This window comes from Scleropages formosus, chromosome 2 (assembly GCF_900964775.1).
Source record: "Scleropages formosus chromosome 2, fSclFor1.1, whole genome shotgun sequence".
NCBI lineage: Eukaryota > Metazoa > Chordata > Actinopteri > Osteoglossiformes > Osteoglossidae > Scleropages > Scleropages formosus.
Genome location: NC_041807.1, coordinates 31846074 through 31873163, shown reverse-complemented (window position 1 = coordinate 31873163; position 27090 = coordinate 31846074). Strand labels below are relative to the sequence as shown.

The following is a 27090-nucleotide window of genomic DNA, read 5'->3' as shown; positions in this document are numbered from 1 at the left end:
AAGACGATGGATTCCGCCATTTGACAGGTGCCCAAAAACCATCGAAGGTCCGCTCGGAACTTCCACGGAGCCTGCACGTCGCCTACAACTTAGAGCCGTGGCCTCGTAAATCCATGGGCGTAGGGGCACATTTTACCAAGTTGCTTACCTTGGAGCGATACTGTAAAAATTGCCTGGCTGTATAGACGGGTGAATCATTGTCCAACACGGGTGGTTAGAAAAAGGCACGATGAACGAAGGAACGACTCGGCTTGGCCACGGCTCTTTCTAACCGCCGTGCGCGCAGGATCCGCACCGATACGTGTGTGTCAAATCACCGTTTCGGTCTCGCTAAGAGGAAGTTTGATTTTAGGGGCCCTAATTCAGTTTCCCTGGATGTGCACATGCTGGATGGATACTGTGGTAACGCTCCTCCCATGCTCACCGTGCCACCATTTCTCCAAAAACTTTTTTTTTCCCCCTCAATTTTTTATTCTCAATTGGAGATGAACACACGGACATAAAAACAACATCATCCATTTCTGTAAACGCGTTAGTGACGCTGTCAGCTGCCCCTTAAAAGACCATTGCAAAGCCCTCTCCTTCTAAACAAAATCCCTTCCGTTTCCACCCATCAGCAGTTCTTGAACAAAAAAAAAAAAAAAAAAAAAAAAAACAGCCAAAGTGCTAAGAAGCAACTTCTTCAGCACCACCTATACACATTTTTTTTGTGTTAATTTCCACCGTCTTGCAAAATTATGACATACATATGCTTAAAAGTGAAATAATCTGGTAAATAACATCGATAACAACAACAACAACAACAAGAGCAAAAGGGTAGGAAGGACAGCACAAAGGGAACTTTTGGTCCAAATTAACTTCTTCCTAGTAGTTTGGGTGCGTATTCATGTACGAGTAGTCCGGTTTGACACAAAGCGCAACGACGTCGTCGGCTTCGCTGCACGTCGGCGCTTCCATTCAGGCGGCGATGGTTCGCGGCAATGCCGGGACGTTGCGCCGGCACGGCTTTGCCGAGTCGGTCAGTCGTTTCTCGGTGCGCCGGGATGCAGGAGACGGATGCGGAGACGGCCAAACCGGGCAAAGGGATTCTTCTTGTGTTGCTGGAGCGCTAACGGGTGGGGTGGCGTGGCCTTGAGGCTATTATCCATCTCACAGGCGTTTCTGGGCGATGATGGAGGCCACCAGCACTCCCATCACAAGCGTTACCCCGGCAAAAAGCCACTTCTTCATGTTCTCCTGGGACCGCCTGCTGTTGGCGGCGGCATCGTTCCCGTAGATCTCCGCAAATCGGTCCTGGAAGGAAACAGAAGAGGGGTTATTGTGACGCGCGCGGCAAGCAAATCCATCCCGACGGGTGCGACCTCGGCTGGGTAAGCGGCGCCGCCGATAACGGGTGCATGGACGAACAGGTAAAAGGTAACGCGTGAAACGCGCAGGCCGCGAAAGACTGGTGCGACACGGCACGGGGCGGGGCTTCGCCCGATCGACGGCTCCTCGGCACAGACGGAGGACGCGGAGAACCGACAGCGCGCGCAGGCGCTCGCGGAACAGGGTCACGATTTTTCGTTTCAGAGTTACGCCACTTTCTGTACCCGTTTTTTGTTTTACCACATGACCTCTCTTTGGTTTCTGCTTTAAAGGGTCCCAGTCTTTTTTTTTTTTCCCTTGCCTTTTTTAATATAAGTCCCATTTGGGAAAACTTTCTTTCTTGAGCCCGCGTCTCACCCATGCGAACACCTCTTCCCTGGGAAGCGGATCCGATTAAGGACGGCCCACACGTCACCATGCGGAAGACCTACAGGCTAAATGGCTGAAAGCACCTGCTCTTAAGCGCAGCGCCGCATGAGACCCACAGCTTTAAAAAAAAAAAAAAAAAAAAAAAAAAAGGGTAGGGAAACTATGGCAAACGTGCCAAAGAGCTACCGTAACTGCGACCCCATCGAGCTGCTTGCTGGCAGGAGGCGGAGCACTTCCGGGAAACGAGAGCGAGACATTTTGTGGGAGGCGGTTCTGAGAAAGAGGGCTACCGCAGCGTGGGGAGGGAGATGAGAGAAATGAGCGAGAAGGGGCTTTTATCGAGGACGGCGCACCGGTGCCGCTAACCCGGGCCGCGTGGGTCTCGGCAACCATCGCCAGGGACGCACGGACACTTTGCGCCTTCTTATTCAGCGCAGGGCCGGTCCTCCAAAGGTCCCTCCGAGCTTGTTCGGTAAACGCGGGAAAGATGCCGAAACGCTAACGGTACGTGCGGCACGCGAGCGGTTTCATTCTCAGACATCCAGAAAGATGTGGGGGGTGGGGGGCGCGTGGGAAGAAGCAAGGTGTCAATTACCTATTGTGACCGTGTAAGAATCTTCCTTGAACGCGAAACGGCACTCGGTTGAGACCCTTTCCGGTGCAGAAAACCTGCAGCGAGTCACGCAGTTCTCGTGTGTGTGTGTGGGACGGGGAAGAAGCACAACTGCACAGCATTCCCATGCACACCCACATACCTGGCCACTCCTGGGTTACATTGTGACAAAGAGACAGCAGAATGAAATGTATTTTTTAAAAATAAATAAATAAATAAATGAAACCACTGGAACGTTTGGAATCTTTAAACGACGTCTCCCTTTCACGGCGAGCCGGGACAGAGCGCGGCCCGTAAAGCGTCCAAGGGCCGCGTATCGGCGGAGGCCGCGCGGCGATCGGCAGCTGCGTGTCAACCAGGAGCTGCAACTTCTCTCCAGAAGCCTGACGGGTTCGTACTCGGAGCTACTCGCAATTTATAGAGCGCGGCATCGTAACCGTCCGCATCGACCGAGGCCCGGATACGGTCTCTCCCGCCGTACGAAGGCCCCGCGGAACCCTTCGTAAGGTGAACGGCCATCAAATCCAGCGGTAAAAAAAAATGTCTGGATCGCTGAGGCACGAAGGACCCCCATTCATACTACAATATCACCAAACTCCAGGGAAATGGACACGAACTACTTCGAGAGTATCGGCGCGCCGTAACGAGTCGGGTGCGTCCCCGCGTTCGTCCAGCTCCTCCGGAGCTACCGTGCATCAACCCTCTCAACAAAACGCTCATTAATTCACACGCACCATACTTTGGAGAGTAACGAGGGTCACGGTTACCAGGAACGCGGCAGGAGAAACCGGCAGAAAAAGGGTTAACGGGAGCTCGCAATTTAACGCGCTCCGAAGAGAGATATAAGCGAACAGAGGACCGTTCGATCCCACTCGTCTCTGGGCTGCCCAGCACCCGGGATTCGCAGTTGGATATGGGTTTGATGCCCACTGGGTCTGCGGGTCTGCGTCTCCTCTGTGTTCCCGGCGTTTCAGGCAAACCCATGACTATAAACTGCTAACTGTGTGGGTGTGTGTGTGTGTGTGTGTTGCACTGCTCCGCTTCTTCATGGGGGAGTGAACAGCGGGAGTTTACTGTAGCGTAACACTCTGAGCTCGGATAGAGGTGACAATCAATCACCGGAAGATGGTTTGTGGAAATAAATCTCAACGTTTGTGCCTCGTGCTGCTCAGCTGTTGCGAGCCTCGCGGAGTCCGATTCGGGCCTCATAAACGAATATCTCCTGAGCTGAAGTAGGGGTATTGAAGGACATCCCCCATAAAGTCCGATGGCTGTAACTTTACCTTGCTCAAGGTTACTACGGTGGCAGAGGGACTCTGACTCCCAGTCAAGCGGCTCTAACCGCTACGCCACCTGCTGCCAGAAACTTTAACTCCATCCCATCAAACACCTGAGCGTTACCCCCACTCACCATCACGAACAGCACTGTGGCAACAGTGGAGTCATTCAGGTTCCTGGGCACCACCATCTCACGGGACCTGAAGTGGGAGCCCCACATAGACTCCATCGTGAAGAAGGCCCAGCGGAGCTTGTACTTCCTTCGTCAGATGAGGAAGTTCAACCTGCCACAGGAGCTACAGATGCAATTCTACTCCGCGGTCATCGAGTCCGTCCTCCGCACCTCTATAGCTGTCTGGTTCGGCTACGAAATCGGAAGACTACAACGGATAGTTCGGACTGCTGGAAGAATCATCGGCACCCTCCCCCCCAGCTCTCCGAGAACTGCACTCGTCCAGAGTCGGTAAAAGGGCTAGCAAAATCATCCTGGGCTAGCAAAATCATCCTAGACCCCTCGCATCCAGGCCACTTCCTCTTCGAACCCTTGCCATCTGGCCGGCGCTACAGAGCACAGAGCACCAGGACAGCCAGGCATAAGAAAAGTTTCTTTCCTCAGGCCATCTATGATCTACTTCATGAACAGCTAAATCCCCCCTAGAGAGTAAATCAGTGCAATACACAACGCTATTTATATTTATCACATCATATGTCTTACTCACACTCCCTCGCATTTGTATAGAACATACCTGTACATACATACAATGTAGTCTAGTGACTATTTTTGTATATCGGGTACTTTATATTTTTATATATTTTTTATCCTTCATTCCACATACTCTATCTTGTCATCTGTCTGTGCTGTGGAAGTTTCTGTCACCAAGACAAATTCCTCGTACGGGTGAACATACTTGGCAACGAAGCTCGTTCCGATTCTGATCCCGATCCCCAGGAATGAGGCTAACCCAACTCCGCGTACATTTATTCCGATTTCTCTCGCAAGGCAACATTCTTTTACCCTCTTCCTGCATAGCCACGGGGCAGTTTTACCACGAACGCTCTTCGTCCGCGTCCCCCCCGCCGAAAACGAGCACCTGCCCAGACTCGTCCGCTCCAAAGCGCGAGCCAACGACGCGGGCGTGCGCTCCACTCGAGTGCACGAGCTCCTCGAGCACGCACGCCAAAGTCCGCGTAAAACAAGCTAAATAGATGCGAGTTCACAATAAATTAAAAAAAAAATTAAAAACTGTTAAGTGTCCTTATTGCTCAAATCACTGATCAAGCTGTGAAACACACACCTTTACCCCAGTTGTTTCATTAGGCCCTCGCAGCCATATGCTCACTACAAAGAACAGGTGGCTCGAGTGCGAACAGGGAATTTGTACCTTACATGGCTGCAATTTATTTATTTTTTTTTTTTATTTAAAAAAGTCCACAATAAAAAATGAATGAATGCCGCCTACTACGCAGACCAGCCTTCCCCTGCTTTGACACAAAAAAAGGAAACTGAAAAAGAGAAGCGTGGTGAGGTTGTGAAAGACGAACAGGAAGCCCGTCGCCCTCCCACCTGTCACTCGCACACCTGAAACGGCACTTCCTCCCCCCTCCCCACCATTCCAGAAAGCTCACAATCTGGGTCGCCACCTGCTCCGCGCGCACAGAAAAGCCCTTCGTTAAACGCGATGCGTCCGGTAACCGTCTGCAGACACACTTCCTTAATTTGGAGCTCGGGGGCATCTCCGATGCCAAGTTGCGCCACGGTCGGATCGCAGCCCCCCCCCTTCCCCTTCCCCTTCCCCTTCCCAGCTCCCTGGTGAAAGAACACGTAACCCAGCATTCTCTCTTCTTTGCTGAGCCCCCGCCGCACCTGCTGGGTGACCAGATGACCTTCCGTTGCCGCATCTCTATAAATAGCCACGGTGATTTTTTTTTTTTTTTTTTTTTTTTTCCGGGCATCGAGACGAGCCCTCGACGAGAAAGCCGAAGAGGCTTTGCCGCGTTTTCCCCCAACTGTCATTTACCTGCCTGCGGAATCCAGGCGGTGGCAAACGAAGACCTGCTTCCAAGAAAGATCCGGAACGATCAGAATGTGCCGCAGTCATCCGGCGATGTTACTTCATGCGTGGTGCATTGTGTAAAGTACTCTGATTTTCAGATTGCCCCCTGTGTGTGTGTGTGTGTAGAGTGCTGATTGTCTGCATGTGTTACACAGAGCATTATTCAGTTAAGACTCACATGTTCAATTAAACATTTGTGTGCTCATTTTTATCCTCTATCCTTTATTACTTCCACTGTTGGTTTTTTTTTTTTTTTAAATGCTGGTATGTTAATTTGTTAAAGCTGAAGCCAATGTATATTTACTGTATGTATTCTATACAGTAAAGCGCTTTGGGAAGCTGCTTGTGAAGGAGCTATAAAAAATGGACTAAAATTAAGATTATTATGTGCACTTGTACAATATCGCAGTGTCTAATGTCTGCCTCTGTCTGATGCGCTACAGGCAAGCGGGTGGAATTCAAACGACGCAGGCCTAGAAATTCAGTCATTTTATTCCTTTTGGCTTTTATTCACCTGCCTATAATAGATCATCATTAGTTTTCCAGCTGCAGATGAAAGCGAGCGCAGGGTCGGGAAGAGGAGGACCCTTTCGCACTCGAAGAGCCGGGGAAAAGATCAACAGCGTTGCGGCGTCGCAGCGACTTAATCGCTTTCCCGGCGGAACGACCCCGACGACCCCGTGAAGGCGAGAGAGATTCCGCGTGTGGAACCGGTCACGATGCTGCGCCGTTCGCTACCGCGAAGCCGGTGCTGCACAGACGCGGGTCACGGATTCTTCCCACGGAACTGAGTCACCGGCCGTTTCCTACGGTAAAGCGAAGGCTCTCTCTTCGGCTCCGGGGCACAGGACGGCAGCCAGAAACGACGAAGGCGCAACCCCGCCCGCCGTCGCGGCACGACCGCTCTACGAGAACGAGTCCAAGCAGCTCATAAAGCAGCAGACCGGCTCCAGACGGGGTGCGAAACCTCACACCCTCAGCGGAGGACAGATGCGGACGGAATCAGTAGAGCTGGTTCCTCTACGCCGAGCTCCTCCCGCGACCCGGGCGCAGATGTCGTCAGAAGGGGAGAGGCTGCGCAGACTGCGGTGAAGGTTAGGGCAGAACAATGTCATAAACCAAGCGCGTGAGCCAATTACAAACACATTACTGTCAGCACTAGGCAACGGTGTATTGCGACAAGGGCCGTCCTCCGCATTCTGCCGAAATAACGACAGCGAGGCCTCCCCGCGGGGGAACGTCACCTCCCCGTCGCGTCGACTTGTCCGAGCTCTCCTTCGCATAAACCGAGTCCTAGTAAAAGCAAAAGGGCCAGAAACTTTTTTTTTAATCCCCGCGTGACCCAACTGCTGCCAAAGATGAAGTCGCTGCCGACGGACACGTCGGGTCACTGATGAGAAAGACGGCCACCCGTCCCGAAACAGGTGCGAGGATCAATCTCCCTGGTGCCACACTTCCAAAATTTCCTTCACTTACATTTATTCATTTAGCTGATGCTCTTCTCCTAAGCAACTTACAATGTTAGTCTACCTACAATTATTTACGCACTTATACAGCTGGGTAACGTTACTGGAGCAATTTCGGGTAAGTACCTTGCTCAGGGGTACTACAGCTGGAGGTGGGAATCGAACCTATGACCTTTGGGTCCAAAGGCGGGAGCTCCAACCACTACGCTACCAGCTGCCCTCCTCTTCTATATCTTGTAATAACGGCTCCAGTGAATAGTGGCATCAGAGCATCCGTTAGAAAAGAATTACATTATGTCAATAGCACTAAAAAGACTTGTGGGACGTTAAACTGGACTGGAAATAAGCACTACAGCACTAAGCCGCCCGGGACGTTTATGATGGAAATTCTGGTTTCTGAGCCATCCCAACAGAGAACTTGATGCAAATTTCAGAACTTGGCTCATATGTGGGAATTAAGGGTTTATTATTTTGGCGCTTTGTTTAGCAGACTTCGAAGACAGTCTTTGGCATCGACCAGGCCTTGGGATAGAGGATTAGTCCTCCTGGTATGGCCTCCACCGCCTTGTGCAACAACTGCGGCTTCACACTTCCCTGCCTTCACAAGAGCTCCTCGGGCTCTCTTACTTTAAACAGATTAACTCAACAGAACCTGTAAAGTGATGACTCTTCCGCAAACTGCTGCTAAGGACGGCAAGAGTGGGGAAAAATTGGGAAACCGCCCAAGGGATTAAAAAGAACCAAGAAAATATTCAAAATACCTTTTGAAATGAGTCTCTCCAGAGCCATAACAGAATATACAATTCTTTGTAACGAAGGGCTCCAGTAATCGACGGCAGGGCTTTGAAGAGGATAGAGGATACAGGTAGCGTTATATAACATGAAACAAGGTCAATGAGACCTTGAGAACACAACATTGGGGAAATACCCTTAGGGTCGGGGCCAAGGACAACCGCTCCACCCCAGAGACCCCCCCCCCCCCCCCCCACACACACACACACACACACATACACACACACACACACACACACACACACACACACACACCCCCAACGGCCACGGCGTGTATGAGTGAGGGTGGGGCTGCAAGAAGTAGTCAAGGGAGAGGTGGGGAACTCCTCCAGAGCTCTTGTGAGCTTTGCTGAACTCCCCAAGCACCACACCCTTCGCAGGATCAAGAATCTGCCAACCGCCATCCACCAGAGCATCAGAGGAGTCTTGGGATTTCGTAGATGGAGCATCTCAGGATGTTGAATCCAAAGAAAAATCAGAAAGTCTGAAGGCAGGGAACAAAACTGAGGACCAGAGGTGATGGAACAAAGCCATACAGTCAGTCAATGCAGCAAATTTACTAGAGTACCAGTGTAGGGTAAAGCGCTGGAATAAGAGGATGAGCAGAGCCCTTTACACTTTGGACCGCTCTCCTCGCCTCGCACGTACGAGTGCGTCTGGCCATTTAACGGCCCGTCGCACGGGTTAACCGCGCCGGCACCTCGCCAGGCAAGTCCTGACCGTACCCACAATGCGATACCATTGAGCGGAGGGAGAGGCCCCCTGCTGCACTGTAGCTGGAAACAAAAGCGCAGGAGTGTGAGAGAGAGCGAGAGAGAGAGAGAGAGAGAGAGAGAGAGAGAGAGAGAGAGAGGGGCCACAGAGTGAATTGCTCATGACCTCATTTCCACACTAAGCCTGTTCTAGCTCTGTGTGCAGCGAAGAACGAGATAGCGGTGGTGAAGTTTCCTGTAAGGGGCACCAGGGAGATGATCTTTTCTGTGAAAAGAGCCCGAGCGGCAGCCAGCATCCTGCACGCCGTCGCTTCCGTAACGGATCGCGTACGCCGAGCTGAGGCCCGGGCGGCGTACTAGTTAGAGCTACCGATTTGCGACCGAGGGACCAATCGAAGGACTGGGTTCGAAGACCACCCTCCACCCTCCAAACGTAATTCTCTTGAGCAAGGTCCTTACCCCGATTTCGCACTTCAAATTACCCAGCAGTACGAAGAGCCAAATCGTTGCGATTTGCTCCGGAGAGACGCACGTAAATGTAAATTCCGACACTCCGGTGAGAGAGCGGCGTTCCTCCGCTCCCGGCCGCTCGCCGCTCCCGCTCACAAGGGGTACGAAATCGTTTACGCGAGCCTCTCGGTTTCGACTCCGGTGTGGCGGAATGAGCATCTCCCCCGAAGGGCTGCCGAATCGCTTTCGACCTTCGGGAAGGGTCACCTGCTTGGTAAACTTGCAGCACGCGATTAGTCGCGACCACCTGTGCCTGTTCTGCCAACCACTCGTACAGCCGCTCTGCAGCGCGCGGCGCCACGCAGACGATAGCGTGGGACAAACTGTGCTTTGAGTCAAATATGTGCATCTAAAGCCGTCGGCAAAATGCACTTCTCTTCGCGTTCATTCATTTAGCGGATACTTTTCGACCAAGCGACTCGCAGCGTTAAGCCACCTACAATTATTCACCAATTTACACAGCAGCGTAATTTTATTGGAGCAATTTAAGGTAAGTATGGATGAGTGAACCAGTGTAAGTAGTGTATCCAGCAGTGTAAGTCACCGTGGTGAATAAGGTGTGTGGGCTCATAATGCTAGAGCTCATTGGAAGTCGCTTTGGAGAAAATCATGTTACGTTTATTTAGCAGATAAGTGTCTTGCACAAGGGTTCTACAGCCGGAGGTGGGATTCAAACCGGTGCCCTTTGGGTCCCAAGGCAGCCGCTCTAACCACTACGCTACCGGCTGTTCTCTCCGAGTTATCATTTCGGAGAAAAGCGTCCACTAAATTAACAAATGCAAAGATTACGGGACGCGGCACGCCGAGCCGAGCCGAGCCACCCCACCCGACCGCACCTCGGTTTACGGAGGCTTTCCCCTGCGTTTCACACGCCGGAGACCTCCGCTTACTACGCAAAAACCTCAGGAGCGTGTGCCATTTTCAGGCAGCAACGGTAAACCGTCGTCCTTCGCTAGCAAGTGCGGAGAGGAGGGAAAATCTGTCGGCATCTCCCGAAAGCCAGCCGTTTCGCGACGGCCAATTCGTCTTAATTAAAACGGGAAGCGGTCCGGCAGCCCGCGGTACACCAGGCAGCTGGGAAGCGCTCCGACGCCGAAGCTTGGCGTGGAGCGGGGCGACGGCGAACCATCTGGCGGCGCTGCAAAGACGAGGGATTTCGCCGAGAAGCGGGCGAACGGTCGGGGGGTAAAGGTGCGGGTCAGTCTTCCACATGACTGCCTGGCGCACTCATATTTATAAATAGCAGAGAGAGTGTCTGCAGCTGAATGGGCTGCTTCAGTGAGCTACATCGTAAGCCGCGCACACACACACACGCACACACACACACACACACACACACCTCCGACCAAATGCCACACGCACAGCAAACTGATGTAACAAGCATCATCCTCGAATGAATGGAAGCACAGCTCCGCAGAGCTCGCTGTACACAGACCGCATTCCACCCCCCACGCTTTTCATGCATCTGACCGCACAGCCCATACACAGCATTTCCACATTTTTCTGCCGTGTGAACCGGACCACGAGGAAACGGCCCAGTCGGTCATTTGACATCTCGCGTGTTGGGATGAGCGCGGCATTCGCCCCGGGGGCGTGGGCGGCGCGTTCGGAGGGAGACGCGGACACCCCCTTACCCCACCGAGTGGTACTGCCCTTCGGCCCCCCGTTCTCCTTCAGCCCGATTCTGCCGTGCCGAGGAGGGATCCGGAGAAGCCTCCGAATCGCACCATCTGCTAACTGCCATTTTCTCGCACCGTGGCGGGCCGGGGAGCCGGCGCCCCCGGCTCGGCGCGCATCTCGCCGCTTGGCTCTCAGGCAGAATTACAAGAGCTAAGCCTGCCCCTGACAATGAAGGGGGAAAAAAATTTAAATGGGATAATGGTGACAAGCGGTATCCTTGAGTAAGAAAGGGAAATGCTGGGGGGTGGAAAACGGGGGGGGGGGGGAATCACTGTACCTCATTTAAGATTATAATGCGATTAAAATGGGACACATATCTCTACAAAGGTGTCTCTACACATTAGTCCTTTATTCAGTTAGCTGATGCTTTTTACAATGATTTACCCACCTGCACAGAAGAAATGGCCTTGCTGTGCAAGTTCAGAATAAGCACCCTGATCATTTACGTGCATTCATTGCACGGACACTAAACCGCTAAATGATGAAGAACAGCACGGCAGAAGGTGGGATTTTAAAGCGGGTGTCTAGTTCAACGTAGTAACTCTGATCACTACCTGCTGTAACCATACGCCTCTCGCATCAAGAGTCACCATTACAGAAACTTGATTTTTGCAGCAGAAAAACTCAACGAAAGGCCTCTGGAGGACAACTTTAACGGCTCGGGATGGGCAAAAGCACCGACCGCGCATATATAGATCTCCAGACCGGTCAAACGGGATTTATTTATTGATCGCAAAGGCAGGCGATGCAGCGTCCCGCTTGGCCTCTTCGACACGCGCGTCCGTGCGCGCGGCAGATCGATGTTACAACGCGGCGGAGCGGCAAAGTCCACGGCGGAAGACCGAGGTCACGGAGATAAACGCCCGCACGGCCGTGACAACGCCTCGCCGGGTCGCGGGGGGTCGGGCTGCGAAGGCCCCGCGCTCGGCCGCGCGCGCCGGTCGCAATAAAACCCGTTTCCGTGGCGGAGCCTCTTTACAGCGCTCCACTTCTAAGTAGGAGAAGTCCTCCTCCGTGCATACCAACGGCCCGACTCGCAGCACGGCCTCCGCTTCAGCTCTGCCAGCTACCGAGCCACACGGCCGTCGCGGAGGAGGAGAAATAACGGCGAAAGGGCCCACCGGGTCGGCGACGGAGGCGCCGCCGACGTGCCGCAATACGGAAAAGGGCGAGCGAGAAGGGAGCGAGGGGCGCACGGGGGGCGGCTGGCCTGTCTCGGGGGATCTCTTCCCGTGCCTTGTGATTAAGGGCGCCGTGACGGACAATGGCAGCGCGGACGGGGGGGGGCGCGGTGGAGACGATTCTCCCCGGGAAGCGTTAATGAGGGCTGCTGCGACACAGCCACCAGGCGAACCTGATGGGCGAAGTAAGAAAATGAAAGAGGGTTTTTATTTATTTATTTAAAAAAAAAAAAAAAAAAAAAAAAAAAAAAACAGAAGCCCAACAGCTTCCTTTCGCTCTCATCATCTCTCTACTTTCAAGTTCCCAAACAATGTCCCTCTGCCAATTATGAGCCACGCGAGCGGGGCTTTCTGCGCACACGCTCGTCCGCGGTCCGCGAGCCCTAATTCTAATTACCTGCCTATATCCCTGCGCTCCACGGCCCCTCGGCGGGATGACAGCCGCTATTTTAACAGCGCCTAAATTGCTATGACAACATTTACACTGGCACGCCAGGAATTTCTTTCCTGTTGCATTTCACGGCATAGCACCGATCGAGGTGCCTCCGCATTTTCTGGACCGCAACCAAGCATGCGGTGCGGATTAATTATCATCTTGGGGTCAGATCGCAGCCCAGCCTCATAAATTCAACCAACCGCGAGAAGCGGACACGGGCTACGGATCAGCCATACGGGTCAAAACAAGCGAATAACAAAAACAAAGGGCCCAAGAGCAACATGTGCAGGACAATGGCAGCGCAGAGCTCCAGCGAAAGCCCCAGAGGGCGACGGGGGGAGGTGGGGGGGGGTCCCCATTGATAAACACACGCTCATTCAAAACACAAAGCAATCAGGTAGTGCTGCACACCTGCATCGCAGCCTGACACGCAGCTGCCAACGGCTCCGCGCACACGCCTTCTGCTGCCTTTGTGTGCAGCTAGCGCCAGAGCGCGCCCGAGTGAGGCGGCCCACCTCCAATACGAGCTCTGAAATTTCGAAAAGATGAGAAAAGAAAAAAAAAAAAAAACCCATCTAAGCGCGGAGGCAGTTAAGGGTTTGCTGCCAGTGTGGGGAAGCAGAGCGACAGGGAGAATTGCAATCGATCGATCGATCGACCGATTGATTGGCTGAGGACCGCTCTCCCCTTCTGGTCCAGAGATGGGGCATGTTGGGAATTATCCATCTCCTTTGCCAGTAAGAGCCAGGCAACATACAGCACTCCATTTGTCCAAAACGGAAGGTCCACAGGCTCTCGGGTTTGGATCGGACCGATTTGGCGGAACGAGCTCCCCGTCACTCATAACTGCTGGATCCCTCTCGCCACGAACGAATAAATGCAAATGTGCCGAAGTACACGAGCAGTACCACGAGGTTTGTTGAGGGAAACCCCGAGCGCTCGCCTCCACCCGAAGCCCTGCAGTGATTTCGCGTTACGTCCTACCATCCACCTCCCGTACACCTCGGCGTCCGACGCCCATCTCTACAGCCAGTCCTTCTCCGGGCATCACAGTCCACAGCTTTCCAGAGGGGTGTGCGCATGACGGCGCCTGAATGCCGGTGGCCATCCAAGGTCTGCATTTTATTGCAACGGAGTAAATGCATTTATTAAAACATTTTCAAGTATTCTTGAGAATGGCTTATAAATAGCAAGCATGCAAAACGAGAGGAGACGCTGCGGGTGCGCGTCTATATGTGTGCGCGCGCCTGTGGTTTGCAGTCACGTTCAACTCCGTCTGCCACTTTCAATGCTGCCTTGACCGCGGGAGAGGAAGCGACAGCAACCGGAATCCCCGTTTCTTTCCCCTGCTGAGCAAACGCAGCCACACGCGCTAAACGAAGGGGGAAGAAGCTTTCGGCATGGTTACCTTTTTAAGATAAGCAAGGCATGGGAAACTTCCCCATACCCCACATTGGCTCATCGTGCCATCGAAACGGCTCTTGAGATGCGGCGGGAACCGGAGGCGCGATGTCAAAGTGTGAGTAAGAGGGCACTTTAAATGCACACCTTTATTTATTCACCTGCTTCGCTGCTCACCGTCTTCGATACCTCGGAATTACGGCGGAGGTTAAGATTGCCTGGACGAGGGTCCGTCGACAGGTGGACGCGGCCGGGCGTCGGGAAGCCACCCCGTCCACTGCGAAAGGAGCTCTCTGCCGCTCCACCGCCACAAGCCCACATGTGAGCAGCCAAACCCCCAAACAAGGAGCTTAAGAGAGTCACTCTCCCCCTAGTCGGTTTACGGCGAGGAGCAAACGCCAGCTTTTCGATCGGTTTAAGAGGGCGACGGGCACAGGCGGCGCTGGATGTGAAACGGGGAGATGCAAGCACCCCCCGGGGCAGCTACGAGTGCGACTAACCCTCCGGGCCAGTGCGATGAACTGGTCGCGCAAAACAAAACCTCTTTCAGCTCAATGCTTTCACCTACGAGCAGCAAACCACGGAAAACAAACAGGACACAAAAAGACAAAGAGCCGTTTGTCCAGCCCTTCACTCTATTGCAACATTGGTCTCAGATCGTAGTCTTACCCGGGTGGTAAAAGAATGACCGAGGGAAGCTTTCAGGGGGGGGGAGATATTCTATGTCGCTCTCCCTTTTGGAAGAATTCGGCACAACGGCATCACCGTATCGCAGCGTTTTTATCAAGCGAACCTGTCAGAGACAATCCCACCATCATCGATAACCTGCGGTGCAACGCAGGGTCGTCATGGTCCACAGTCTATCCCAGGAGCACGGGCTGTAGAACAGGGTACACTCTGGATAGGACTCCAGCCCATAATCTGCCTGAAAAGTTTTGTCTTTGGACTGTGGGAGGAAATAAGAGCACCCAGAGGAAACGCACGCCAACGCGAAGAACACGCAAACTCCTCGAGGACTGATCCAGATTCCAACCCACATCCAGATGCGCATCCCAGGACGACGGAAGCGCTAGCGTTACCTGCTGTGCCACCTTGCTGCGAATCAGCGCTCTGGAGATTAGCACATTTAGGGTTTTAATAAGAGTGCATTAAGACCTTCAGGAGCATCAAAGCGGCTGCTGGGCTTCTGGGTGAGGCGTGCGTGCGGTCTGTGTGGTAACCGTCACCAGGGACCGCATCCCTCCCTCCCTCCCTCCCTCACTCACCCACTCACTCACCCATCCTCCTTGGTTTTGGATCCAGGGCTGGATGTTGTTGTCCAGGTAGACGGTCATCCAGTCTGCTATGCGGCCCACCAGGTAGCTCATCTCCTTCTCCACGCACTCGACGCAGAGGGCTCCTCCGAACGCAAAGAGGCCAACGATGCGCCCCCAGTTCACGTCGTCGCGGAACACCTCGTTCATCACGCTCTCGAAGCTCCGGTAGGCCGTCGCCGGCGTGATGTGCAGCTGAGAGGAGAGGTCGGTGAAGGCGCGGTTGTAGCGCAGCTCAAACTCGTTGGCCGCGTCCCGCAGCGCCTCCTTCACCGCCTTCGTGCCCCGCGGGGGCGGGGAGGAGGAGGGCAACGGGGGCGGCTGCCCCAATCCCCGACTCCCTCCGTTCGCAGACCCGTTCGCATGAGCGGCGGCCAACGCCTCCTCCCCGTTCGCTTCCGCCTGATCCGAGCGCTCGGTCCGACTCCCGTCCTCGGGAAACTCAAAGTGACTACAGTAGTTCCTTTGGGACAGTTTATAGCTTATATAAAACTTCACCAGTTCCCTGTTGCTGTACGACATAGTTACTAATCGAGTCCTCCGCTACAGTCGCGCTCTTCTTCGCGTGGCACTCGGGTCTCTCACGCTTCGGGGGCCATCCTCCCTCACGTGCCGGACTGCGAACCTGGACGTCGGTCGGTAGCTGGGGGCTGCTGCTGCAAGGGCTCACACCCTGCGGGGAAAAAAGAAAAAGACAAAGAGATGAAGGAAAACCCTGCGCCGCGCGTGCTGCCGCCGCTCATTTCCACCATTGTTCGCCAAGGAGTTTGAATTAAAGCGGGGAGGTCACGGAACCTCATGAATAAACCATGAGCCGACTGGTACCCTTTAATCGGGGCATGTTCCATGGGCCAGATGGTGAGATTTTTATCACCTGCTTCACCCAAAAAAAGAAAAAAACCCTGCCGAGACACACGCGTCTTGTTCGAAAGCCTGGAAACACACACAAAAAAAAGAGTCTAATTTAGACAGGTCAGAGAGATGCAATATCACAACTCAACATTTGGAACAAGGCTTCTTATTACAAAGCTATTTCATTGCTACGGATCGCGCTCGAAATGACCGGGTCAAAAGAAAACCGGGTATTGCATGATGTGCCCCCATTAAACACTGAGCAAGCAGATATAAAAGTGTAAAAAAAAAAAAAAAAAAAAAAAAAAAATTAATTAGAAAGCAGAATTTTTTTTGTCATGCTGCTCAGACTGACAGGATGACATTTTATCATCCACAGAGGTCTGTCTCTGTGGTGCGAAACCGGTTTCCGGTCTCCGTAGATCATTTTACACGACATTTTTCTACTTTTCCCACAAAGCACAGAGACACTGGACACTCCCAGCTCTGAGCTTGAGTGGAGAACAAGCAGAGTTTCATCTTTTTTTTTTTTTTTTTTTTTTTTACAAAAAACAGCTCAATTTCATGATTTTATAAGATACGATGATTTGAGGGCCTCGCAAGTCAATCTGACGCTTCCAATATAACGCGGGCAAAAGAATTAAAAAGAAAAAAAAAAGTACCAGCAAATACTACTCATCTGAATAATTTTCCTCAAGTCTCGAGGACTCAACGATCCATCCAATCAGAAAAACCCCAAATACTAAGTGATACGATTCAACACGAAGACTATTACTACCCGTTCCTAAAACACGGGAGAGAAAGAGAAAACGAGAAAATGTAAGAGGGCCGAAACGCGGGGAGACGCCGCTTACGAGCGCTCACTTCTTGCTGCGTTTCGCTCACTCACGTGGAAAAAAGAAAACCCGAGCGACAGACCCACAGGACCACTGAGTCACGATCACATGATTCAGATTTACACACACGACATCTGGCAAGTCACCCCCCCCCCCCCCACATCACGATTTTCTGCTTTTATCCCCACGTACGTTTCAGTTCAAATGCTTTTCAAGTACGCGATCATCGTGTGTTTGCAGCGCTTTGTTTGTTTCTCAAAAGCTCGGCGTCACATCCCTGCTGTGTGTGTGACTTTACTTCACACCCCCGACATCGCCACATTAATGAATGGATATGCTTCGTACGACTTGACACCAACCCTAGACACTCCCTTCAACGACACGATCGGCGCCGTTTTCGCTCCAAACCGCACATCATCAGCCTGACTGAGTGACTCAGAGCTGGACATGATGATCATGACTGAACGCCAAAGCTACACACCCCCTTTTACCTCATTATTACGCAACAGAGAAGGCGTACATGCCATGATTCGCGAAGACTTAAGACGACATTAAGGCGCTACTTTTGCATTTATTTAACCCATAAAAAAAAAAAAGTTTATACAGCTGCAGGCGTGCGCGCGCGCGCACCCACACACACACACGCACGCGCGCGCGCGCGCGCGCTCGCACACGAAACGCGCCAGCCGAGCGAGCGAAGCCGGCGAAGTGACCAGATTCACACGCACTGCTGCGTCTGACAGTTCGGAGCCGCTCGCGTTGAAAAGGCTAATATCGCTCACAAAACTAGGTTACGCGGCGAGAAACAACTTAGGCGACAGCACAGGAAATACACGCCACCGGACACGCGACTCAGTGTTTAATAACAAATATTAATTGCGTAATTACATTGATTTCAGTTGGATATTTCCCCGATATTCAAAACTAAAATCAAAATTATTCCTTCCATGATTACCGTGAAACACCGGTCGTCTAGCAGACCGTGCATTTTATTTTTGCCCTAGTAATAATAGCGAAGCGACCGACCAGGGCGCCGAGCTCTACGCACCGCACGGTCGTCGGTAGTAGTACGTCGACTCGTCTTACCACCACTGGTACTATAATATACTCGCTCCACGGACAATGCGGGGACGCGCCGTGGACACTAAACGGCCGGAGCCGGCGCTGAAAACGCGGTTCGCTACTCACTCAGCACTCTTTTGTGCTGCGGATCACATCCCCGAGCGACCAACAGCGCGAGTCCGGGACGCCTGCCTGATCCGCTTCGACATTTCTCACTGGAGCGAGCACGGCTGAGCTCCTTCACTACGTGCGCGTCGCCGCCGCCACCGCCGCCGCCCCGCATTGGCCAGCGTTGCGCTCGCGGTCCCGGCGTGGCATTGGACGCTTCGAGGGGCTCCTCAGTAGGATGTCCCGCCTACCAAGTGACTGACCGAGAACCACAACCGAAGCGGACTAGTTCACCGCAACGTGCTTCTAAGCGTTTATATGTATTTTCTTAGCTAGCTAAAAAAGGAAGTTCTAGCGTATAAAAATTACCCCAGGCTTATCCTGGATATCTTACCCTCTCAGCTGTGTGCTCACTCACCGGGCTTCTGTGGAGCACCTCAAACTGCGCCTTTCTTAGATGAGCACATATGCCAAATACCAAGAATTCACCGCAAACAAAAAAAAAAAAAAAAAAAAAAAGAAAAGAAAAAGGAGGGGAAAAAAACGCAAAAGACGTTTCTATGGTAACCTTTGTTACGCCATATAAACGCTATTATAATTTTGCAAGTATAGCGCCGCCCGGTGGCTGACGTCAGAGCTACAAGTGATCCCAAAATTCCGGAATCCTTATTCGCCATTTTAGCTCCAGCGCTGAAATAAGGGCGTCAGGCTGTTTCCACCACGAGCGACACTGGTCCCGCTTCCTCTCTAAGGAACTGGAAACAGTGGCGAAAACACCACCACTATACCGGGCATCTGGGAAGAGAGCAGACTTCAGACGGGTGTCGCAATCCAATCCAATAACTATTTTAAAAACAGATGGAAATGCACTACAAAAACAAGAAAGGGTCAGAATTGAAACTTTATTTGAGTACTTGACCAAATGCCTGACCGATTACATCACTGTATCTATAGTATCATATTTTAACTATTTTACAAGAAAACTTTACAGTTATTTTCTCCATATACTGTGTATATATATGTATATATATATATTTATAATACCCCTTTTCTTGAAGAAAAAGTGGACATCCACAGCTGCAAGGAAAGGAATGCTTTTCAAAATAGAATGCACTTCATATTACATACATCCTTAAAAATGCAAGGGATTGTGGGTTAACTGTCCTGGACGACACTAAAGGTGTAGCATTTGCAGATGAATATCTGACCGGTTTATTGTATTCCAGATTTACCAAAAAAAGAAAAAGAAAAAAAGTAATGCATGTTGAAATACTTGCTCTGGGCAAAGAGCTATCATACCAATTGTCTGTGCCATAATTTAGGGCCACTTAATGCTTTTAATTAGTGGAACTGACCGGGTTTGCCGCGTGACGGAAAGGAAGAATGAAAGAAGGCGCTAGACACTCTGCGCGGCCAACGCAACTGAATGCCTTCTACAAATCATCCTTTGTCCATTTTAAAATTCAGCATATTCCACAAGTCCTGCAGGACAATGACAAGATTTATTCAGCTCTCAAACAAGGCAAGGGGAATGCAGAAATAAAGGACAATATATATTAAAAAAAAAAAAAGGAGGGGGGGGGGGGGAAGTTACTCTGCCTCATGCCTCAATTTCAGTCTGGAAAATCTACAAATATTGGCATTTAAACTTTTTACGAAATATTCTGAACCCAGCTTTTAAAAATAAGATGCAGACATTAAAACCTCAGTTTTCAGTTCAAAGTTCCCCATTGTGCATTTTCCAAAGAACCAACCCCAATGTTGCTGTGTTGGAACTGACAGTTTGGAGCACACTGAGAATAACTCTCCCGTGTTTCCTCCAAAGGTCCAGCCTGCGCACAGATGAAAAATACTAGCAATTACTAGCGAAACTAGCAGTTCAGAGTTGTATCACAAACATAGATTAACAAACTGGGGTAGTAAATTGTGTCAAGAGCAACATCTGCAAACATTTTAAAAGCACAGGCTCTTCACTATATTGCTAGGAACAAAGTTTTGCTAACAGTGACAGTTGGCTGCTTTTCTTAAAGCATATCTGAAAGTTATATTCTGATCTCGATTACGAGGGGGGTGACCTCAGTGTCTCTAGTGAACATATAACTGTAGTTTCCGCCACCCCTGCTATGTCCCTCCCCTTTTAAAACCCTACCTCACACTTTTATCAACCAAATGGACATCTGTCTCAAGTATGTGGGTCTCACAAACAGCAGTGTAGCTCTGGAGGGGAAAAACTCAAGACTATGGCTTTTGGGATGACACACAAGTAGCTGATGCTACAAAAACAGTGGAATCCACTGTATGGGGGTTATAAAGCTATAGTTTGTTCTCCCGGATGATTTAGCAAGCTCACATCTGCAGTGTGATCCATTAAACAAACATTGAAATTGTCAGGATACAGAGAGAGAACTAAAACCAGGCATGTCACTGTCACTATTCTGCAAGAGGAGAACAGTGTCTGCATTGGTTGCTCTGCAATATGCAAAAACATTCCTTTTCATCTTTGCTTAAAACAGATAAAGGATTCTGACCACCATCTTTTGAGATTATGGCCAGAACTGGATAACTGGGATATATAAGTTAAGTTATAGGCATAGGTGTTCAAACACAAACCTCCTCAGTCATCTTGAGCTTACTAGGCAACAAAGTCTCAGGATATTCAGAGGATACACTAATTTTTCCCCATTTATAATTGTCTTTTCCCCCACATATTTCAGTATACTTATTTGTTCAGCTGTAAAAACAATGACACAAATCAACAAATCAAACATTGATAATAAATTACTTATTTATATCTTATCTGACTTTAGAGTTGAGTGTTTCAAAACAGTAATCTGCTGCCCGTCACAGTGCGTTTCTGTCTGGGTCCTCGAATGGAGGCGGGCATGGAGAGATTAGCGTGGAGGATGTCCATTTCTGCCTGTGCCCAGCACCCTTTATAGTCCAGCAGACCAGGGGGGATGTTGTGCTCTGCCCACCAACACAAACCGGCCTACCTGAGCAGTCCTCCCAGCACCCCCTGACCCCCAACCCAACATCAAGCTAGGGCCGCAGTTGACCACCCTCCGAGCTGGCAATTTGGAAGACTGAGCCGATGCGTAGGAAGAAACGGCGCAGGACAGCACGGAGCTCCGGGATTAGGTCAAACTGCATCATCTCGCACAGGTGGGGGTAGTAACAGGAAGCATGGGGTTTAAACTGACAAAAAAAAAAAAAAAAAAAACACACAAAGAAGACCATTAGAGAGAAACAATCACAGTCATTACAGAAGCAGGTCACTAAACTTCAACCTGCTGCTCCAGTTCACACCCAGGGATGACAACTTTTCACACATTAAGCATTTGAGCTATAGGTTCTCTCTCACGTACATATATACACGTTACGCTGAACAGCAATTTGGAACTGTAAATATGCCTGTCTCTCCAAGGGAAAAAATACTAGTATCACAAATTAACAAAGTAACTAACAAGGGGGGAAGGTCATCCCTTGTCTTCACAACAGCTTTAATCATTGTTAGAATGTTGTCGTGAAAGTCTTAAATCGTGTGTAGTGGGATTTGGGACCATAGTTTGAAGATGTGAAAATTTGCTCCATGTTCTAAGCTACAGAACTTTCCATCATGTCTGTGCATATTATCAAGCTTATAAACCCTCCCTTGAATCTATTTAGGAATGTCTTTAAATTCTTGGAATACAGGAAAACTGAGGAAACGGCATTTTCACCACACAGTGCAGCTGGTTACTTAAAATGTCATATTCCTTTACCACTGCACAAATATATAGAACGATCAGACTCAAAAGCCCAAACAGGATGACGGAATTCTGCTGGAATTATTTGGAATGTTGGGAGTTACTGGACTTGCATATTGTGCAAACATGCAAAGCAGTAAGTCCCAATAACCTCAACAAGACAACCAAAATCACTCATGCATCCACAAAATGTTTAAGAGATGGGAACAGACACTACAAGACATTTTCCCCACTGCTCAAGGGTCCAGATTTTGTTTTCATTATTCAATTTTAAGCATTGTTGTATAATATAGCCCTATGCATTTTTGGTGGGTGAGACAAGGTCACAGAGGTGTTGGTTCAATTCAAGGCTACTGTCTTGCAGTTTTGAAACCACCATCTTGTAGTGTCTGATTGAATTGAAACGAGTTCTTTTCTAAACATTTTCATGTTTGTTATATTATACATTTTTGTCTGAAACTACTTGACATTGTATAATGCAAGTAGTTTGTGTGTAATGCAGAAACTCCCATATGAAAACATTGACACACATGGCAGTTGGTATATACGGTAACTTCACATAATTGACATGTAGCTGCTTTTATAATAGAGATTTAGGTCATTCAAATTTCCATTCCTTTCACATGACATTTCTATTATTTTTGCTGCCCTTTTTGTTTTGTTTTTACAAAGACCAGATAGAGGTTATGGAATTCTGATCAAAAGACTACCATCTCATGCAGCTCGAGCAGCCCTGTTGTTCTCCAAGAACACTAAAATCCCAGAAGAGAGAGCCCAAAGAGAATGTCAGTTCACCAGAGAGTTTGCATGTATGTTCCAGAATGCCCAGGTGTACTGCAGACAGGCACCTTTTCATCAGAGAGTCTCAACGTCCTGGTGAGAAGCAGGAGCAGCAGGCTGGTCCATGCCTCGCGGTGGCTCTCTGACGTCAGAGTGATGAAGTACGCCAGCGCTTCGCTGCACACACTGTTGGGGGGTGGGGGGCATATGGTCACCAACACACTAATGCAGGCCAAGGCCGATGGTATGAGTCTACAGCACTCTAAGATCCTGGAAATTTCCTCCATACATAATGATATTCATTACCAACAGACAGCAACTGAAGCCATACAACAACTTCATGTTCAGGACTGACAGATACACCAATAAAGGATTTGTTAGGGGGAAATATTTATGGAGACAACTTTTCTCCAGACTTCTGGACTGACACTAGGGATTTTGATAGTTGTTTCAGGATTGTGGTTACTGTGTTGTAATTTCACTTCTGTTTGTCACCCAATATACAATATACCTTTTGCTCTTTTGAGCCTCCAGGCTATAGCGACTGGTGCAGGGGATTTGTCAGGTATAGGGATAGGAATAAAAAGCAGCCATTGCTGCCTCACTTTTGGTTACTCTATGAACCAGGCACAACTTGGCATATCACAGAGATATACACTAAAGAATGTATACACAGATCCATAAAGTTATTTATATACTAGTATAAATCACTTCTGTACACAGAACTATTTCAATAAATACTAATTACAATTTATGCGTCTTGTTGTAGCCACTCCACTGAACAAAATGTCAAGTTCGCAAAACTTTTTTCAGAGTGAACTGGTGTCATGAAGGGAGTAGCCATTACGTGGAGCCGAATATTCTGCTTTGTCAGCAGCTGTGCTGAGAATAACACCCTCATCCCAACTCACAGCAGCAGCCGGGTCTGGATGTCCGGCCACGCGTGCTGGAGCCTCGGGTCGGAGTACATTCGAAAAAGGATGCGTAGGCTGCAGGCCAGGCTGCTGGTCTCCTGCTTCAGCAAATTGGGCTTTGATTTCCCCTTGAACCCTGGGGCAGCAGGAAACACAGGTCACAGAGGGCCACACCACCCATCCGCATTCCAGAGCTGTGAATGGTGCTTAAAGCTCTGCCACTGAAAACCAAAAAATGGTCTACAATCTCTAATCAGGAATACAAATAAATATTTCAGTTTATTAGCTGATGTATACATGGGGGCAACTGATTAATTTTGCTTTTGAGATTTTTAAGGAAATATGATAAAACAACTAAAAGTAAGAGATAAAAAAATAGATACAACCCAACTGTCACACATATGGACAAGAGGAGAAGACATGTCACTGGACAATGCATTGTAAAGGAAATTTGGGGGAATTTGACCAAAGGAAGACATGGGCAGGACAAAAACTGGGGATTTCCACAACATATATTCAGAAGGTCCAGTAAAAATATATCAACAAAATCCAAAATTTAAACAAAAAATGTCAGATCCTGTGCCAGTAACATGAGGCTTTTAATCAATTCCCTGACACACTTTTAAGCTCACTAGATTTTCCTTATTTCCTTCTTGCCTGCAGCTGCAATTCAGTCTTTCCTCTGCTCACTCCTGCTACAAACAGGGCTTAAATAACAACAATCATGATACGGCTGCTTTGAAGGCAAATGACCTACAGCACAACTCAAATAACCAAACACATCAACCCATTTGAGAAGATGGGTGTGCACACTGATCAAAATCACACCAGGAGCCAAGAAGCTCCTCTTCTGCTTACACAGATCATTCTTGGATTCTCAGGCAGCCTTCAGCTAAGTGTGCAATTTTCTATCTCCTTTCATTACATCTCCAACACCCTGTACCGAAAGTAGTAGATTGATACCTGATTTTGCAGAACATTTACAAATCCTTTGAACATTTTACATTCTGACAGCTGCTCATTTAACAAAGTATATATACACACACATCCCTGTCAAAGGAAACCTTAACCAGTTCCTCATTTGCTTTCTTATTGTATTTGATACAGACGGTAAACAAGAACTAACAAGATGGAAGGCTCATTGGATCATACTCGCTCCCATCATGAGATCATAAATCATTTTACTACACCAGTTTCATGATATTTTACTATTTATCTAAATGTTAAATCTCATTTAGACACTATGCACTACACTGGCGAGGTTTCGTTTGTGCCCTATGTTAAATTACTCCAGGCAGTGAATTTCACATGAATAGTCTGAGAAATCAAATTTATAAGTAAGCAGAACTAGTGTCTATACTGTTCAAATCTGGCAGCTGGGTGAGCTATAGGAAACAGCATATCAAGGGCATATGTACAACTGAAATTAATTTTCTGCAGATTTCATTTTGGGACAAAAAGCAGAAATGGTGACACTCAGACTAGAGGAGACTGCATACTTCCTGGTGTTGTAATACTGAGCAGTACCATGCCACCCACCTGCTCTCCAGAGTGCTGTTCGCTGCTCATTATTGGAATTGAAGTCTCTAGCAAAGGTGTGTGACTGCAGCAGGCAGTCCAGCAGTTTGAATAAGTGCTGCGGCGAGAGGTATCTGTACATGCCCTGCTCCTGTGCAGGGTCCGAGCCCTCCACACCCTCAATATTACCCTCCTCCAGGGCATCTCTCTGAAAGGAGAAAGGCACAAGGCCATCACAACACGTGAATACACGTTAGGTCCCAGCACTGGTCAACAGGTAACACTTTCATCTTAGGTTCATTTAATGTGGCTCTGTACATGCAATCAACAACTAATAAAACCAAAATGCTTAGTTCCTTGCATTAAGTAACTTTGATGGGTCTATTCAGACCACAAAAAGGACTGAAGGACAGCTGGTAGCAAAGTGGTTAGAGCGCCTGCCTTTGGATCCCAAGGTCACACATTCAAATCCCACCTCCATCTGTACTACCCTTGAGCAAGATCCTTACCCTAAATTGCTCCAGTTAAAAAAAAAAAAAAAAAAAAAAAAAAAATATATAAAAAAAATTACTCAGCTGTATAAATATGTGAATAACTAAGATCAACATTGTAATTTGCTTTGGAGAAAAACATCTGCTAAATGAATAAATGTAGATACTATGGATTTTTCAACATTCAGTGCAGAGAGCTAACGGCTGTATTATGCATTTAATAATTATCTACAGAAGAACTTAATTCTGCTTAAAATTATTACCACAATTAGCCTAAGAAGTAACGGAAAATAAAAACTGGTATGTGCTCACCTTTGAATTTCATACAGCGGTTAACTGTAACAACTACACCATAAAGTCCCAGGGACAAAGAGGGATGGCCTTTCCACACACCTGAGCAGCAGCCATATTTTCAGCATCCTCCTTCTTGCTGGTTGCAGGGTAAAAGACAATGTTATCGATGGTCTGGATCAACTCCAGCTGAACCACGCACTTGATCAGTAGACAGGAGAACAGCTTCTGGTCCGATATTTCTGGTACATAGAAATAGTATGTCGTGTCATTCACAATAAATAGCACAAACAAGAATTACCTATACAAGCCATAAAGAACAGCAGAGAAAAATGTTCTGAAACTATAAAGAAATTAGAATGTTGACATTTATACAGATCTCATACAGCTGAGGCATTCTATCCACTGACTCTAAAAATGCACAGCTACAGCAAAGCAGGTAGAGCAACAGGAAGGAGGAGGAAAGCCCCACTGACTGGCATGTGATTTCCCTTTCCAGGTGTCATCGCTGGCTGTGGATATCTGGCTGTGTCCTCGCTCTGACAGAGTCCTCTCAAAGCTGCTCTGGGACTGAGAGTCCAGCTCCACATCCTTGGGAGAAAGTAAACAGTGGCCTACTGGTTATCCCACAACCTTAACCTGCTACTTTAACTCAGAGTGCACATTGCTGTTGTAGCCTCAAGCAGAGCAATAGACATGCAAGATTCAGCTGTAGAAATTTGTACAGTAGTAGAAGCAAAAGATACTGGATGTATATTGTTTTCAATACAGCTTTTCCTAAACAACCGTACAAAGTGACAAGCCCATCTGAATTAACAGAGCAACACAGGTGACGTTCCACTGCTAGGTGGCTATCGTATACAAGAATGAAAATACTGTACATCTAACAGCAGAGAGTGCACTTACCATGTGTTTACAGTCTCCAGTCTCATCCTCCTGACCAGCAGGTCGCCACGTCAAAAGCCTGCAAAGTAAGCATAACCACAAAACCACAAGTGTGACCTGTGACTGAGATCAGGAATGGTCTAAAAAGCAGCTGGTGTACATTTGTACAATTGTAACATATCAAGGTGCCAAAACCGTATGAAACCGAAATTGTAACATGAAAATGTGTTTGAGAGTTTGGCAAACAGGATGCAGGGTGCTCACGCTAGCGGACTTGTCGACTGGAAAATCTCCAGCATGCAGGCACAAGTGAGGTCCCAAACGTCCTGGCTGAACTTCTCCCCATTCAGGATGACCAGGTTGTCCAGGCAGTTTATGCCGGACCGTGCCAGTTGCTCATTATCTGAACCAATGGCACAGCGAGATTAAACAG

At 49.1% G+C, this 27090-nt stretch overlaps 2 protein-coding genes across 3 annotated transcripts in view; both read right to left on the bottom strand.

Moving 5' to 3' along the window:
• Positions 1 to 389: 389 nt before the first annotated feature.
• Positions 390 to 15777, bottom strand: bcl2l1 (BCL2 like 1). The gene is made up of 2 exons (XM_029259870.1): positions 15139 to 15777; positions 390 to 1293 (listed from the first exon to the last, which is right to left on the bottom strand). Exons 1-2 carry the CDS (start codon positions 15694 to 15696, stop codon positions 1150 to 1152), a joined length of 702 nt encoding a protein of 233 aa, XP_029115703.1. The 5' UTR covers positions 15697 to 15777; the 3' UTR covers positions 390 to 1149.
• The window catches only part of arfgef2 (ADP-ribosylation factor guanine nucleotide-exchange factor 2 (brefeldin A-inhibited)), a 28810-nt gene continuing 17492 nt past the window's right edge, over positions 15773 to 27090 (bottom strand). For both annotated transcript variants that reach the window (XM_018737758.2, XM_018737759.2), the window contains exons 32-40: positions 26922 to 27060; positions 26679 to 26736; positions 26249 to 26363; positions 25875 to 26014; positions 25012 to 25198; positions 23470 to 23608; positions 22627 to 22744; positions 18427 to 21227; positions 15773 to 15847 (exon numbers count right to left, since the gene is read on the bottom strand). In XM_018737758.2, the coding sequence (XP_018593274.1) occupies positions 21072 to 21227; positions 22627 to 22744; positions 23470 to 23608; positions 25012 to 25198; positions 25875 to 26014; positions 26249 to 26363; positions 26679 to 26736; positions 26922 to 27060 (1052 nt within the window). In that variant the 3' untranslated portion in view covers positions 15773 to 15847; positions 18427 to 21071. The remainder of the gene's footprint in view (positions 15848 to 18426; positions 21228 to 22626; positions 22745 to 23469; positions 23609 to 25011; positions 25199 to 25874; positions 26015 to 26248; positions 26364 to 26678; positions 26737 to 26921; positions 27061 to 27090) is intronic.

Excerpts from the sequence above, each read along its gene's own strand:
- bcl2l1 (XM_029259870.1), bottom strand. The coding sequence starts at position 15,696 with ATGTCGTACAGCAACAGGGAACTGGTGAAGTTTTATATAAGCTATAAA. Across the intron at positions 1,294-15,138 it reads TCCAAAACCAAGGAGGATGG|GACCGATTTGCGGAGATCTA; the intron begins GTGAGTGAGTGG and ends GTTTCCTTCCAG.